This window comes from Mastomys coucha, unplaced genomic scaffold, assembly GCF_008632895.1.
Source record: "Mastomys coucha isolate ucsf_1 unplaced genomic scaffold, UCSF_Mcou_1 pScaffold22, whole genome shotgun sequence".
NCBI lineage: Eukaryota > Metazoa > Chordata > Mammalia > Rodentia > Muridae > Mastomys > Mastomys coucha.
The window spans coordinates 136,831,513-136,844,176 of NW_022196905.1; the positions used below are offsets into that span (position 1 = coordinate 136,831,513).

At 50.5% G+C, this 12,664-nt stretch overlaps 1 protein-coding gene across 3 annotated transcripts in view; it reads right to left on the reverse strand.

Moving 5' to 3' along the window:
* Positions 1-12,664, reverse strand: part of Radil (Rap associating with DIL domain) — a 66,317-nt gene that overhangs the window by 14,904 nt on the left and 38,749 nt on the right. For all 3 annotated transcript variants that reach the window (XM_031338573.1, XM_031338575.1, XM_031338574.1), the window contains exons 3-5: positions 8,726-8,973; positions 7,493-8,119; positions 4,806-4,843 (exon numbers count right to left, since the gene is read on the reverse strand). In XM_031338573.1, the coding sequence (XP_031194433.1) occupies positions 4,806-4,843; positions 7,493-8,119; positions 8,726-8,973 (913 nt within the window). The remainder of the gene's footprint in view (positions 1-4,805; positions 4,844-7,492; positions 8,120-8,725; positions 8,974-12,664) is intronic.

Below are 12,664 nucleotides of genomic sequence, written 5' to 3' on the forward strand. Positions count from 1 at the left end.
GGGTGTGGTTCAGTGGTAGAGCATCTGCCTAGAATCCCCCAGTGAGGGGCTGGGGTGTGGTTCAGTGGCAGAGCATCTGCCTAGAATCCCCCAGTGGGGATGTGTCTTAGCATTAAGACGTTCACCTAAAATCAATGGGGGATTGAGGAGAATAGCTTACTGGAAGAACATCTGTTTAGCTTGTGCAAGGTCCTCAGTTCAATCCATAGCAGCACAAGAAAAGAAACTGTGTGGGAAGCAAAGCATGCTCTTCAGACTTTGAAAAATCCCAGTGCTGACACAGTCACTGGAAGTCACCTTTTGAAGTATAAAGGGGAGCAGGACCATCCTGGTTCCCACAGTCCCTTCTGCAGTTTGGTGTGCTATCCACATGGGGGCACTGTCACTCTGGTTAATGAAAACAGAACTGGGTACTGCTCAAGGGGCTACCAAGTACCTGGCACCTGGGTTCCTGGGCAGCTCAGACCCCTCCTACAGTCAGCCAGGGCAAGGTTCCTTTCACTCTAGGTTTTCCACCTTCCAGCTAAGCATCCCTTTTTAAAAGGAGGACAGTGGCAATGGCTGGCACCTGCTTCCCTTCTGGCTCTAGAGTGGCTCTCACAGACTGAGTCTCTCGCAGCAGCACTAAGAGGTGTGTAGGTGTCTATCATTGAGTGTGACTTGCATCTACTTTTATTATTCGACCCAGACTCTTAGGACCCCTGTGAACTTGTTATGTTGGAACTGTGCTTAGTTAGGCCCTGACAATCCACTAAAACGTCCACATGTATTCATTGTTTCTATGTGTTTATTTAGACAGAATTCTGACAGGTAGTCCAGGCTAGCCTTGAACTAGTTAACTTGCTGTCTTAGCTTTCCAAATGCTGGTACTGCCAAGCCTAGCACAATTCCTCATCTCCTCAATGCACCACCCTGGGGCCCTACAGCTTACGGATGGTGGAATCTCCCATAAGCCTCTCCAACCACATCTGCTGAACATCTCACCTAGGAATGTGCCTCTGGGATTATACGCATTTCCTCAGAAGGATCACCCCAAGATCTGACTAGGCTGGTCTTATGTGAAGAAAAAGTCCAAGAATCTCTCACTGGTGGCCTCAGGGTCCCTCAGTGGGGAAGGCGGCAGGGGTAGGGCTGTATTCCACAGAGCATCCAGATATGCAGGCCTAGAAGCAGACAGAAGGCTCCCCAAGCCAGTCTGTGCGTGGAGAAGATGAAAGTTGAAGACTGTGGAGACACAAATGCCTGCCATTTGATGATGCTACACAGCCTGGGGCTCCTAAGGAACCATCCATACCCATGGGAACATCTGGGGACTAAATGGGGCTGATGTAAGGGGGGTCACGAGGGAGGGTCTGGCCTTTCTCCTGTTGTCCTAGGGCTGCCAGACTCTCCCCTGCAGTCCCAGGTTCTAGCCCGGCCATTAATTTCAGTTTAGTCTACAAACAACGGTGACCTTTGTCCTGCGCCTAGGTGGGGAAAAAGCTGGCTGGTGCCCATTTCTCCTGTGTTAGCTGCTGAGCACCATGCTTAGCTTGCACAGCATCGAGTTTTGTTAGTTCTTCACCCCAGCTTGGCTTATACAGTGGCCTGCAGAAGAGCCGCACATGCTCAGAGGAACACTCATTTGATCTTCAAAGCCTAACTCCATTTTGTTTTTAAGATTCACTACCTTCCTCAATTTCCCCAGGAACTCAAAGAGGAGAGAGCCTAGGCAACCACAACACCTGTCATATTGTCAAATCCTATCGTGGACACTCTAAGAAAGGAGGATCCTGGGAGTTCTCTGCTGGCCAGCAGTCTGTACCAGTGAGCTCCAGGCTCAGAGAGAGATGCTATCTCAAGGGAACAGGCAGAGGATGCTAGAACAGGACAAAGCTCCTCTGGCACCCTGCAACACACACATGCACACACACACACACACACACACACACACACACACACACACACACACAGAGCAAGGTAGATGGACACATTTTTCTGACCCCAAGTCCAAGAGGTGGGTCACCACACAGCTGCACAAAGTCACCTCAGGATGACATCAGCCAGAAGGAAAACAGTCCATGCTGAGGGAGGGGAACCAGAAATAATGATTGGGGGGGGGAAGAAAAACACTGGTAAGAAAAGAACAAGGCCAAGTTGAGATAAACACAGATTAGAAATGCAAATTATAGCACAAGGTGCCTTGGGAAACAGCGGGGCTGGGGCTGGGGCTGGGGCTGGAGCAAACAAGTCATAAAGTGAGAGGCACGGGGGGGGGGCAGAGAGAGAAATACTAATATCTGTGTGCTGAGGAGGGGTGGGGGAAGGGATGCAGTGATGTGTGGAGTGTGGGAGTGCTGTGGGGACATGAAGCATGTACGAAGATATGGGGGCATGAGATGTGTGTGAGAGGTTTATGTGCTGTGTGTGTGTGGGTGTGGGTATGTGTGTGTGGATTGTGGGATGTGTGGAAGGTATAGGGAGGAGATGGGTTGTGTGTGTGTGTACAGTGTCTGTGTGGGATGTGAGTGTGGTGTGGAGGTGTACAGTATATGAGTTTATGTGTGTGTGTATGTCTGTTTTGACTGTGTCTGTGTGTGTATGTCTGTTTTGACTGTGTGTGTCTGTGTGTGTATGTGTCTGTGTGTCTCTCTGTATGGGTGTGTCTGTGTGCCTGTGTGTGTCTGTCTGTGTGTGTCCTTGTGTATATGTCTCTGTGTATGCATGTGTGTGTGTCTGTGTGTACCTGTGTGGGTATCTGTGTGTGTCTGTGTGAGTCTGTGTCTGTGTGTCCATGTGTGTATGTGTGTCTGTGTAGGTATCTCTGTGTGTGTCTGTGTGTCTCTGTGTCTGCATGTTTTTCTCTGGGTGTGTGTGTCTCTGTGTATGTGTCTCTATGTGTGTCTGTGTGTTTGTTTCTCTGCGTGTAGTTCAGAGAACAGCCTTAGGTATTGTTACTTGGGAGCACTGCCCATTTTGCTTTTAGAGAACTGGTCTCTTGGTGATCTAAAGCTCACTGAGTAGGCTAGGCTGGCTGGCCATAACCGGGCATAAGGGCTTGGACTGATAGTCCAAGGCTGCCAGGCCAGGAAACCTGGGAAGCAGCATCCATGTCCACAGAGCAGAGAAGAGACATCTAGCAGCCTATGGCCAGGCTGAGCCCAGATGTGCATTCGTGGGATTGACTGCTGTGTGCTGTACTGTACCATGTCCTTATATTGATTCATTCTTTTCAAAAGGAAAAAGGAATTAAAAAAAAAAAAGGCAATGAGCATGCATTAAGGATGAGAACAGAAGCCTGAAAGTTCTGGAAATACAGCAGAAACAAGCTGCTAAAGGGAAGGACTTGGCTCTTCCTGTTGGTAAGGAAGCAGGAGACACAACCCTGCATCCCCAATGTGGGAACAGGACCAATACCTTTGCAACTCTTCTGAGGTCTGCCATGTGGTTAATTGCCATTTGATATCAACGCTGCCTCTGGCTAGTCTGCATAGACCTCTGTTAAGCCAGAAAGTAGCACCTGGTGTCTTCAGGCAGCTGCAGACTCCACGGGTCCTGACTCCCACTCGCTTATGACATTAACAGGCAAGGGAGGTAGCCTGAGCTCAAGTCCATCTGTTAGGCATTGAAAATGGCAGGATCCCAGCCCTCTGACCTGACCTCGGTGTGTCTTTTGATTCTATTGTACAAATAGGAGGTTACTGCACAACATTGAAGCACCTGTAAGCAACAGCATGCTGCTGTTCTGAGGTAGGAACATGTGACCGATAGGTGGAGCCCTTGGTCTCCCAATTCCAGTCCCCTCCCCAGCTGCTCAGAGACCACCTTCAACTCAGCTTCAGCAGACCAGCATGGCTTCTCTGGCTACACTCATGTAAGCAAACACCTGCACGTATCACAGGGCAGTGGAGTCGGGGGTGGGGTTCTTTTAAGTACAGGGTCTCATGTATCCCAGGCTGGCCTCAAATCAGGCCCTGGCCTCTATCAGGCCCTGGCCTGATTTTCTGAGCTTCATTTTTAGTACTAGCACGCTGGAAGAGCTGAGGCTGCAGTTCACATTGTAAAGATATGCCACTGACTCTCTGACAATTCCCACCAAGAAGGCCTCTCATGATGGCTCCATTCTGGGAGGACAGGTGCCATGGGCCCCAGTGTCAGCAAATCTGATGATACATAATCCACAAATCCCACCAGTGTACTTTCCATGGAAGCTGGGCTAGGGTGCTTTAACCAGGAAAGTTAGCTGTGGGACCACTAAGAAAAAAATAAATAACTTTCCTCTCTGTGTTAAAGATGCTTAGGGAGTGTGTGTGTGTGTGTGTGTGTGTGTGTGTGTGTGTGTTGCACATGCTAGGCAATTATTCTACCACTGGGCAGCCGGTGAGCCTTTTGTGGAGTGTCTGTTGTGGACTTAGTAATGATTGAATCTGGGTCCTCTCAGGTGCTAGGCAAGTGATCTCTGCTAAGCCACTACTTCACCTCATTGTGGGATCCTAAGCAGGAGGTCTACGGATTACCTATACTCCACAGCCCCTCAATGGGAGAGTCTAGGTCAGAGCTCTACCACTGTGCTATATCCCCAGCCCCATTTTGACTTCCTATTTGGGACAGGGTCTCAGTTAGCTGCCCAGGCTGGCCATGTACTCACTCTCTAGCACAGGCAAACCTGCCTTAGCCTCCTAAACAGCACCACCAGGCCTACCTAGGAAAGTTTCCATTACAGCTTCCCAGGGTGGTTGGGAAAGAAGAATGGGTCTGGAGCCAAGCCCAGGGTGCCTGCAGGGAACTTGATGTTAAGGGAGGGACAGTAACTAGGTCACACTTACAGTTGTGCCTGCTTTTCTGCTAGTTCTTTGGTCTTCTCCTATAAAGGAAAAAAGAAAAATAAAAGCAAATGTGAGAAACACAGCATAGCAGCAGGATATACTCAAGCACAGCTTCCCGGGCCTGTTGGATGGCCCGATGGGAAACAGCCTTGCCACACAGTCCCTATGTCCTGTCCCTGGAACCCACATAAAGATGAGGGAGGGGTGGGTGCTGCTGCAAGGGTCTCAGGGCTGAAGACAGGCTGTATGTGCCCTGCACCGCTGTGAGGTGGTGCTCTGACTGTGGCAACCACAAGGGTTGAAGTTCAGGACCCAGGTTCAATCATCAGTACTAAATCCATGGCAGACACTCCACAAAAGGCTCACTGGCTGCCCAGTGTACAATAATTACCTAGCATGTGCAACACACACACACACACACACACACACACACACACACACACACACACAGAGAGAGAGAGAGAGAGAGAGAGAGAGAGAGAGAGAGAGAGCGAGCATTCCCCAGAGCATCTTCAAGAAACAAGAGGAGCCACTACACCCTGAACTGTCTTCTTTTCGAGCTTATTCAGTGTTAAAAGGGCTACCTACACCACCATTCTGAGCTATGGCAGAGAGACCTGCTAGTGGGGACTTCCTCCCTACAGAGCCCTCAGTCTGGGCAGGGATGGTGTGGGTGTGGGCCGATTGGGACTTCTGCTTCTAGCACTGAAGACATTACCAAAGCCAGCAGCTGGCAGAGAAACACCTGCCAGCCCAGCACTCCCATTTGGGAGATGGGGGACAGCCCGTCTCAAACAAACAAATAAGCAAACAAAAATAATTAAAAAAAAAAAAAACCTTCTATGCAGGTTTGGTTTTCTAGACTAAGACCCTTATCACTTTTCTTTTTCTGGGAGGGAGTGGTGGTGGCTTTTTTTGGTTTTGTTTTATTTTTGAGACTGGGTCTCTTTATGTAGCCCTGGCTGTTATAGAACTCACTATGTACACCAGACTGGCCTCAAAATCCCAGAGATCTGCCTGCCTCTGCCTCCCAAATGCTGGGATTAAAGACATGTGCCACTATGCCTGGACCTACTTCCTTCTTAAATCTTTATTTATTTTTAGGTCTATGTGTGCGCATCTGCTTATCTGTATGTGCACCACATGTGTGCCCCTAGGAGGCCCAAAGGAGGTCATCAGACCTCCAGAAACTGGAGTCATAGGAAGTTGTGAGCTTTCTGATGTGAGTCCTCTGCATGAGAAGCAAGTGCTCAGAAATGCTGAGCCATCTCTCCAACCCGAGGGTACCTATTTCTAAAGACTATATTACATAAAAGGCCTATACTTCTCATCTTAGATGAGAAGAATTCCTCTTGTAACAAAAATTATACCCCCTAGTTAGTGGTTTTATAAACTCCTAATTTTCCACAACAAATATTATTGAAAAAGTGTCAAATTTAATAAAATAAAAAAATGAAAAGGTGGAAACAGAGAACTGATTCTGTAGGTTGTCCTCTGACCTTCACACAAGCAATGGAACAGGCCACCACACACACACACACACACACACACACACACACACACACACACACACACGCATGCACATACACACAGACACAGACTAAAGGGAAGGAGAGAACCCACTCATGAATACACATCATTCCATCTCCATGAAAAACATGGCAGGTGGTTGCAGATACCTGAGCTCGGCTGTTCCCTCTCAGCTAGGCTTCTACTCTCAAAAGTCTTTTCCACCAACTCAGGTTTTTTTCCCATTTCTTCAAATGACCCCCACACCCCCTATGACAGAGATGACACAGTTCCCATTTCACTCAACAACCAGCATGCGTGTGTGTATGTGTGCACGCTTGCACGCATGTGCTCCTCCATCTCTATCTTATTTACCTATTTACTTAGAGACAGGGCCTCTCACTAAGGCCAGAGCTGTTTCAGTTAGACTGACTGGACCCTAGGATCCACTCCTCTCTGGACCTGAATCCTGTGATTATAGAGATGGTGATGAGCAAAGTTAGGATACTTGAGGGCCTCTAACAGCTCTGAGCAACAGAGACCCTTTTGGTCCTCAGGAGTCAGGTCATCTTCAGGGCAGGAGCCAGCAAGGCGGCTGAGACCTTGAGTCCCAGGCAGCCTATTCCAATGCTTTTGTTTGCCCTGTCCAACAGGTGGCACTGCTGAGCTTTTCCTGGAAGATCCCTTTGTGTGTGTCTCTGTGTATGTGTGTGTGTTCCAGGAGGGGACAGCCTGCAGTGAGACAGGGCGGGGGCATTGCTAAGTATCCCATGAGATATACGGGACTGGCACCATAATGAGGAGTTCTGCATGCCCCCACCCCACCCACCAAGTCTACTGACCCAGGTTGAGAGGCCCTCACATGGAGGGAATGTGCCAACAGCTGACTGTCTTGCAGCCTCTACCAAACTGACCTGGTGGAAACCACAGGGCATTGAGCCCGTGGACAGTGGTCTAGCAGGCTCAGACTCACTCTGAAGGCAAAATGTTACACTGAGGCCTACAGTGCCCAGCCTGGTGGCCTGCTGGGTAGGGAGGTGTACATGGAGAAGACAGCCCTTTCCTCAGCCTGACATCATTGTGGGGACATCACAGTAGAGGTAGGCCTTCAGCCCTAGCAGGCAAAGCCCAGTCATCTATTAACACCCGTAAAGACACAAGCTATAACCCTCACGCACCCAAACAGTGTCTCGGACCCTTTTGGAGATCTTGAGTAGGAGATGCCTGAAGGTACCCGGCTGGAAGTGAGTGGCAGAGTGCTGAATGCAGAGGCAGAGGAGGAAGGCAGGTGTCAGCTTGTGGTCGTCACCCCCAGGCTCAATCAGTGTCATGATTCTCTGCAGCACTGTGTCCTCCACATCAGGCTCAAACTCCAGGAGCAGTGACCGCCGGACCACAGCAGCAGGCAAGGAAGGGGCCCCACGGGCTCTAAGCACCGCACCACACATTCTACAGCTCTGTGGTGCCGCCCCAAGACGGGCTAGGGCACAGGCAGGCAGTGGCTGTGCCTGCCCAGGGTCCTTGAACAGCAGCAGGTAGTAGAGACCCAGGGAGAGCAAGTCTCCATGTTGTAGCACCACAGGGTTCCTTCCCACTTCTGAGAAGTTGACTGACACTGGTGCCCCTGCGATGGGCTCCAGCACTAGTCTGGTCCCTGCTGGGCCACCATCTGGGGACTGGCGGCGGCGAATGGTGCAGTGCAGGGGCAGGATGTCTGGGGCAGACAAGCTGATGCTGGGTTTGCTAGACGGTGTGCGCTGGCCCACTGTGTGCCGCTCCCGGCTGAGGACGTACACCAGGCTGTCCTAAAGATCAGACAGACAACTTAGGACAGGTATGACACTGGTCATGCCAGAACCAGCATAGCAGTGTCCTTGTTCCTGCAGCTGGCCACCCACCGCAAAGTCACCAGTAACCCTTTACCTTGGTAACCCTCCCCTGGCCACCCCAGCCTGACTCAGAGGATGTTGTTTCCTTACACAGAAGAGACCCATCAAGAGGCGAGGGCAGTGCTTGGTCTGACAGCCATGAGCTAAGGGCTCAAATTCCCCCAGGAAGCAGTGTAGGTCCTGCTCCTCAGGTCTCAGCCCAGCAACACACACACACACACACACACACACACACACACACACACACACACACAGCTACTCCAAAAACCTGAGATACAAGTTGGGAAGTGGTGTGGCACAAAGACCCAATGAGGGCTGAGGTCAGTGACAGTCCTGACTTGGTGCCTGGACAGAGGACACAGGCAGCAGCCTCGTGCCCCACCTCCCGCCTCCCACCTCCACTGCATCCGCCCAGCCTTAGAGGAAATCCCACAGCTGCCTCTGTTGGAGGGAGGATGAGGCCTGACCTCCAAGTCCTTGGGCTGTAAGGGGCAGTGGTGCTGGGGACTAGGGGTGGCTCACGTGCTGTTGGTTGTAGCCCTGCAACAGCAGCAGGTGCGGGCACTGGTACAGTGAGTAACGCATGCTGTCAGGGAGGGGCTCCTCGGGCCTCTGGGCTGCCTCAGGTAGAGTTGGTGCTGGGCTTAGGCTGGTCTCGCTGACTGTACGGCGCAGCCCAGTCGGTGTGGAGCTTTGGGCAGCTTCAGAGCTGAGAGCTGGGGTTCCCTTGGCACGGATACGCTGTAGCCTCCGGGCTTGGGCGTTTATCCCTGGAACAGAATGAGTGAAGGAAAGTGGTCAGAGATCTCATCACCCACTTCTCAGACTGTCCAAACTTTAAGTCTCATTGAGTCACTTAGACACCTGTCATTACTCTGTCAGAAAAGGTCTAGAGGAGACCTCAGGCCTCTGGCCAATGTCTATGTCCTTTGAAAGTTTAGCTACTGCCCAGATGGTGAGGAAGCCCCAAAAGCCTTGCCCCAACAGGCAGTCACAAAGCAGGTAGCCCAGATGTCCACACCTGTGGCTCAGAGGCGACCATCACATGCCTTAGCTTGCACCGTGGCCACTACCACCAAACCTATAAAACACGTCCCTGTCACAGCCTTGCTTAGATCTGATCATCATGTCCGCACAGAGCCCTGCCCCTAACACACCCGCCCTGTCCTTCCAGCCCATGTGTGTCAGAGTAAACTCTCTGAGGGTAGGGTATTCTAGCTAGAAGTGATAAGGCCAGCCAGTCACTTCACAAGGCAGAACTGGCCAAGCTGCCAGTCACCTGCTGATCTGCTTTGGCCACAGCATGGCTGCCCTTCCAGAGGCCATCATGGTCCTTGGGTAGACACACACACATGAACACACATTTAGGCCCAAGTGCACATCAATATACCTGCACCAAAATATACATATGCACTCAAATGTATAAAACCACATACAAAGAGAAGTCCATGTAAAAATGTACACAAATATACATGCACACAACAAACACACGTATGCACATATGCAACAAACACAATAAAACATATAGACTCACACAGCCACAAACACACATGCACATACTCCTATGCATGTCATACTCCTATGTACAACACACGGGTACAGAAACATAAATACAAGCATATGTGCTCCCAGCTCCACACAAATAGACATTCACATGCTGCTGGGAAATAACATTACACTCCATGAGACACTTTAAAAACCTCATGCTTTCAAATACAGGAAATACTCTCTAAAGTACCACTGCTGGGAAAGCTCCCAGCAGGATGGAGGGAACCCTGGGGACCCAGTTCAATGCTCCCAGCTGACCCTGGAGCTTTCTTCCCTGAGCCCTCTGCTGAGTCCTCTTCATGAAGCTTTGTCCCTGTTTGTAGCATCCTTTCTTCCAGCCATTACAAACCGAACTAGACAAAAGCCAGATGGGAGGCCAGGAACGGGCCAGGAATGGGCCAGGAACGGGCTGCTATGCGCACCTTACCGGGAGCTGGTGGCTGAGCTCTAAGCTCTGCCCTTGCGTGCAGAAGACTGCCTGCGCATCTGCAGCCCGCAGGGGGCCGGGGCTGCAGGATGGAGGCTGGCCAGCCGCAGTGCCAGGCTATGAGGCTGCCCCGCCTGCTGCAGAGCTCAGCTGGCTAGCACAGCAAGAGACAGGTGCCCAGCAGGTGAGGCCAGAGCCCTTTGCCCTGCCTTGTCCTGCCCTGCCCCCAATCTGTAAAGAATGCCAGCTCCTCAGCTTGGCCTCATTGAACAACCTCAGAGCCAGACCTGAAACACGAAAACACAGAATAATGCTCTCCTACAAATCCTTCTCCAAATCCAGTGCTGGATGGTGGGAGAGGAGAGATTCCCTGGGGATATCCCAGAAGTTCTGGCACTGCAGAAAGCAGCTGAGCTGAAGTGGCCTCTCCTCTTTTGTTTCCCAGGGCTCCCAGAAGGCCCCAAGGTTCCATGTCAGGGCATCCCACATGAGACATGAACAGTTGACTGAATCCTTTCGCTTTGAGAAAAGACAGCATTGCCCTGTCATATATACCCTTTCTAGCCTAGGCCTATCTAACGGGGTTGTCAATATTGATGCCAATGCAGGCGCTGCTCTCCTCCCACCATGTCCCCTTCTTTGGTTCTAGTTAGGCTCACGGAGCTTTCAGCCTGGGACTGAAAATAAAGGACCAGGCTTTTGCTCTGGGTAGCAGTGATTGGATATGTACCCAAGGTCACCAATAAGCACACAGAACAGGAAAGGCCATGTAGCAGCCACAGCAGCAACTTACATTAGAGACACAGGCAAAGCCACGAGGTCACAGGGCCAAAAGGAATCTCATGCCTTCCTCCTCCTCTGTCACTTGCTATGAGGGACATGCACCTTGCATCAACCTGCCCAAAGAGGGGCACTGGTTCAGTGTGCAGACACTGCAGATGATACTCCAGAGTGTAGCAGAAAGAGCAACTGGTAAGTGAGACGTGTGGCCCAATACCAAAGGCTTAGCAGTTTACAAGCCTGTTTGGCCCTGTGATGCCCCAAGCATGGCTCATGGTTTGTGAAGACGTGCACATAGAAAAGGCCACAGTAGATGCACAGTATGGCTGAGCTCACAGCTGGGAGGAAAATGAATGCAGTGATGGACATGGTGGGTTTAATAAGAAGTCTTGTGTACAACATGTGATATGAGTCATACCCTTTTTTATGTATTTACTTCTGTATTGTAGTAGGGTGATGTTTATGTGTGTGACTGTGCAGTGGGCAGGAACATGGAGAACAAGGGTCTGACTTTGTGAAGCAAGTTCTCTCCTTCATGTGGGTCCTAGAGATCTAACCCAGGTCATCAGGCTTGGCAGCAAGCACCTTACCCAATGGGACACCTTGTTTTTTTTAAGAGTCTCTCACTTGATAAATAGGCTAGGCAGTTTGGCTAGGAAGTTCCAGGAATCCTCCTGTCTCTGCCTTCCTAGCACTGGGGTGACAGGTGCATGCCATCACACCTGGCTGGCTTTTTTTTTAAAATGGGGATTCTGGGGATCAAACTTAGATCTCCATGCTTGTAGGGTAAGCACTACTGACTGGATCGGCTCCTCAGTCCCCCTCATCTTGCTTTGTTCTGAGGATAGTTATGAGATCTTCCTGACTGCCTCCCCAGTACTGGGATTACAAATCCACACCACTATGCCTGGTTTTATTTATCTTTAAGAATTCTAAACAAACACAGTACCCCTGGGAGGCAGGTACCCAGGAGTCAGTTAAATATAACTAATTCCCTAGGTCTTTCTTTTTAGGTTTTGATTTTCTGAGACAGGGTCTTCCTACCCTGTCTTCCTTCCAGGCCTACCTGGACTCCTAATTCTCCTGCCTTAGTCTCCTGAACACTGGGATTACAGGCCTATGCACCATACCTGGCTGCTTTTCTTTACTCTTAAAGGCTTTTCTTCAAACATCATGGAATTTTTACTGCTCTGAAGCACCTTGCTTGCATGGGACTTCCTGATATGGCCTTCCTCATGACAAGGCCACAGAGAGCAAGCGCCCAAACCACCAGGTCAGGGAGACCAGTTTTGAGGGCTTTCGAGTCCCTGAATTCTTAGAAACAGAGCTGTGGTCCAGTAGGTCCATGAACAATATCACTTATATATCAACTCAGGTCCATTCCTGACCAATGACCTCCCCATGTGGCCTCTGGACTGACTGACAGCAGAGGCCAGGAGGCCAGTATCTCTCACAACTCAGTCCTGAAGCTGTGGTGAACACAGTCCAGCATCATGGCTGGACATACCCTGCAGCTGCCGGGGCCTCAGACCTGATGTCACTTGACCTAGGAGGAGTTCGGGGAGTTAGCGGCCAAATGGGCATATGTCTGAGGGTCATACACAGCTGGAATCTTGGTCAAAAACAAGGTCACTTCAGGTGCCCCCTACAGTCAACTGAGGACTTTGCCAATGTGAGGAGAAAACAGGGAGAAATACCTCAGAGGA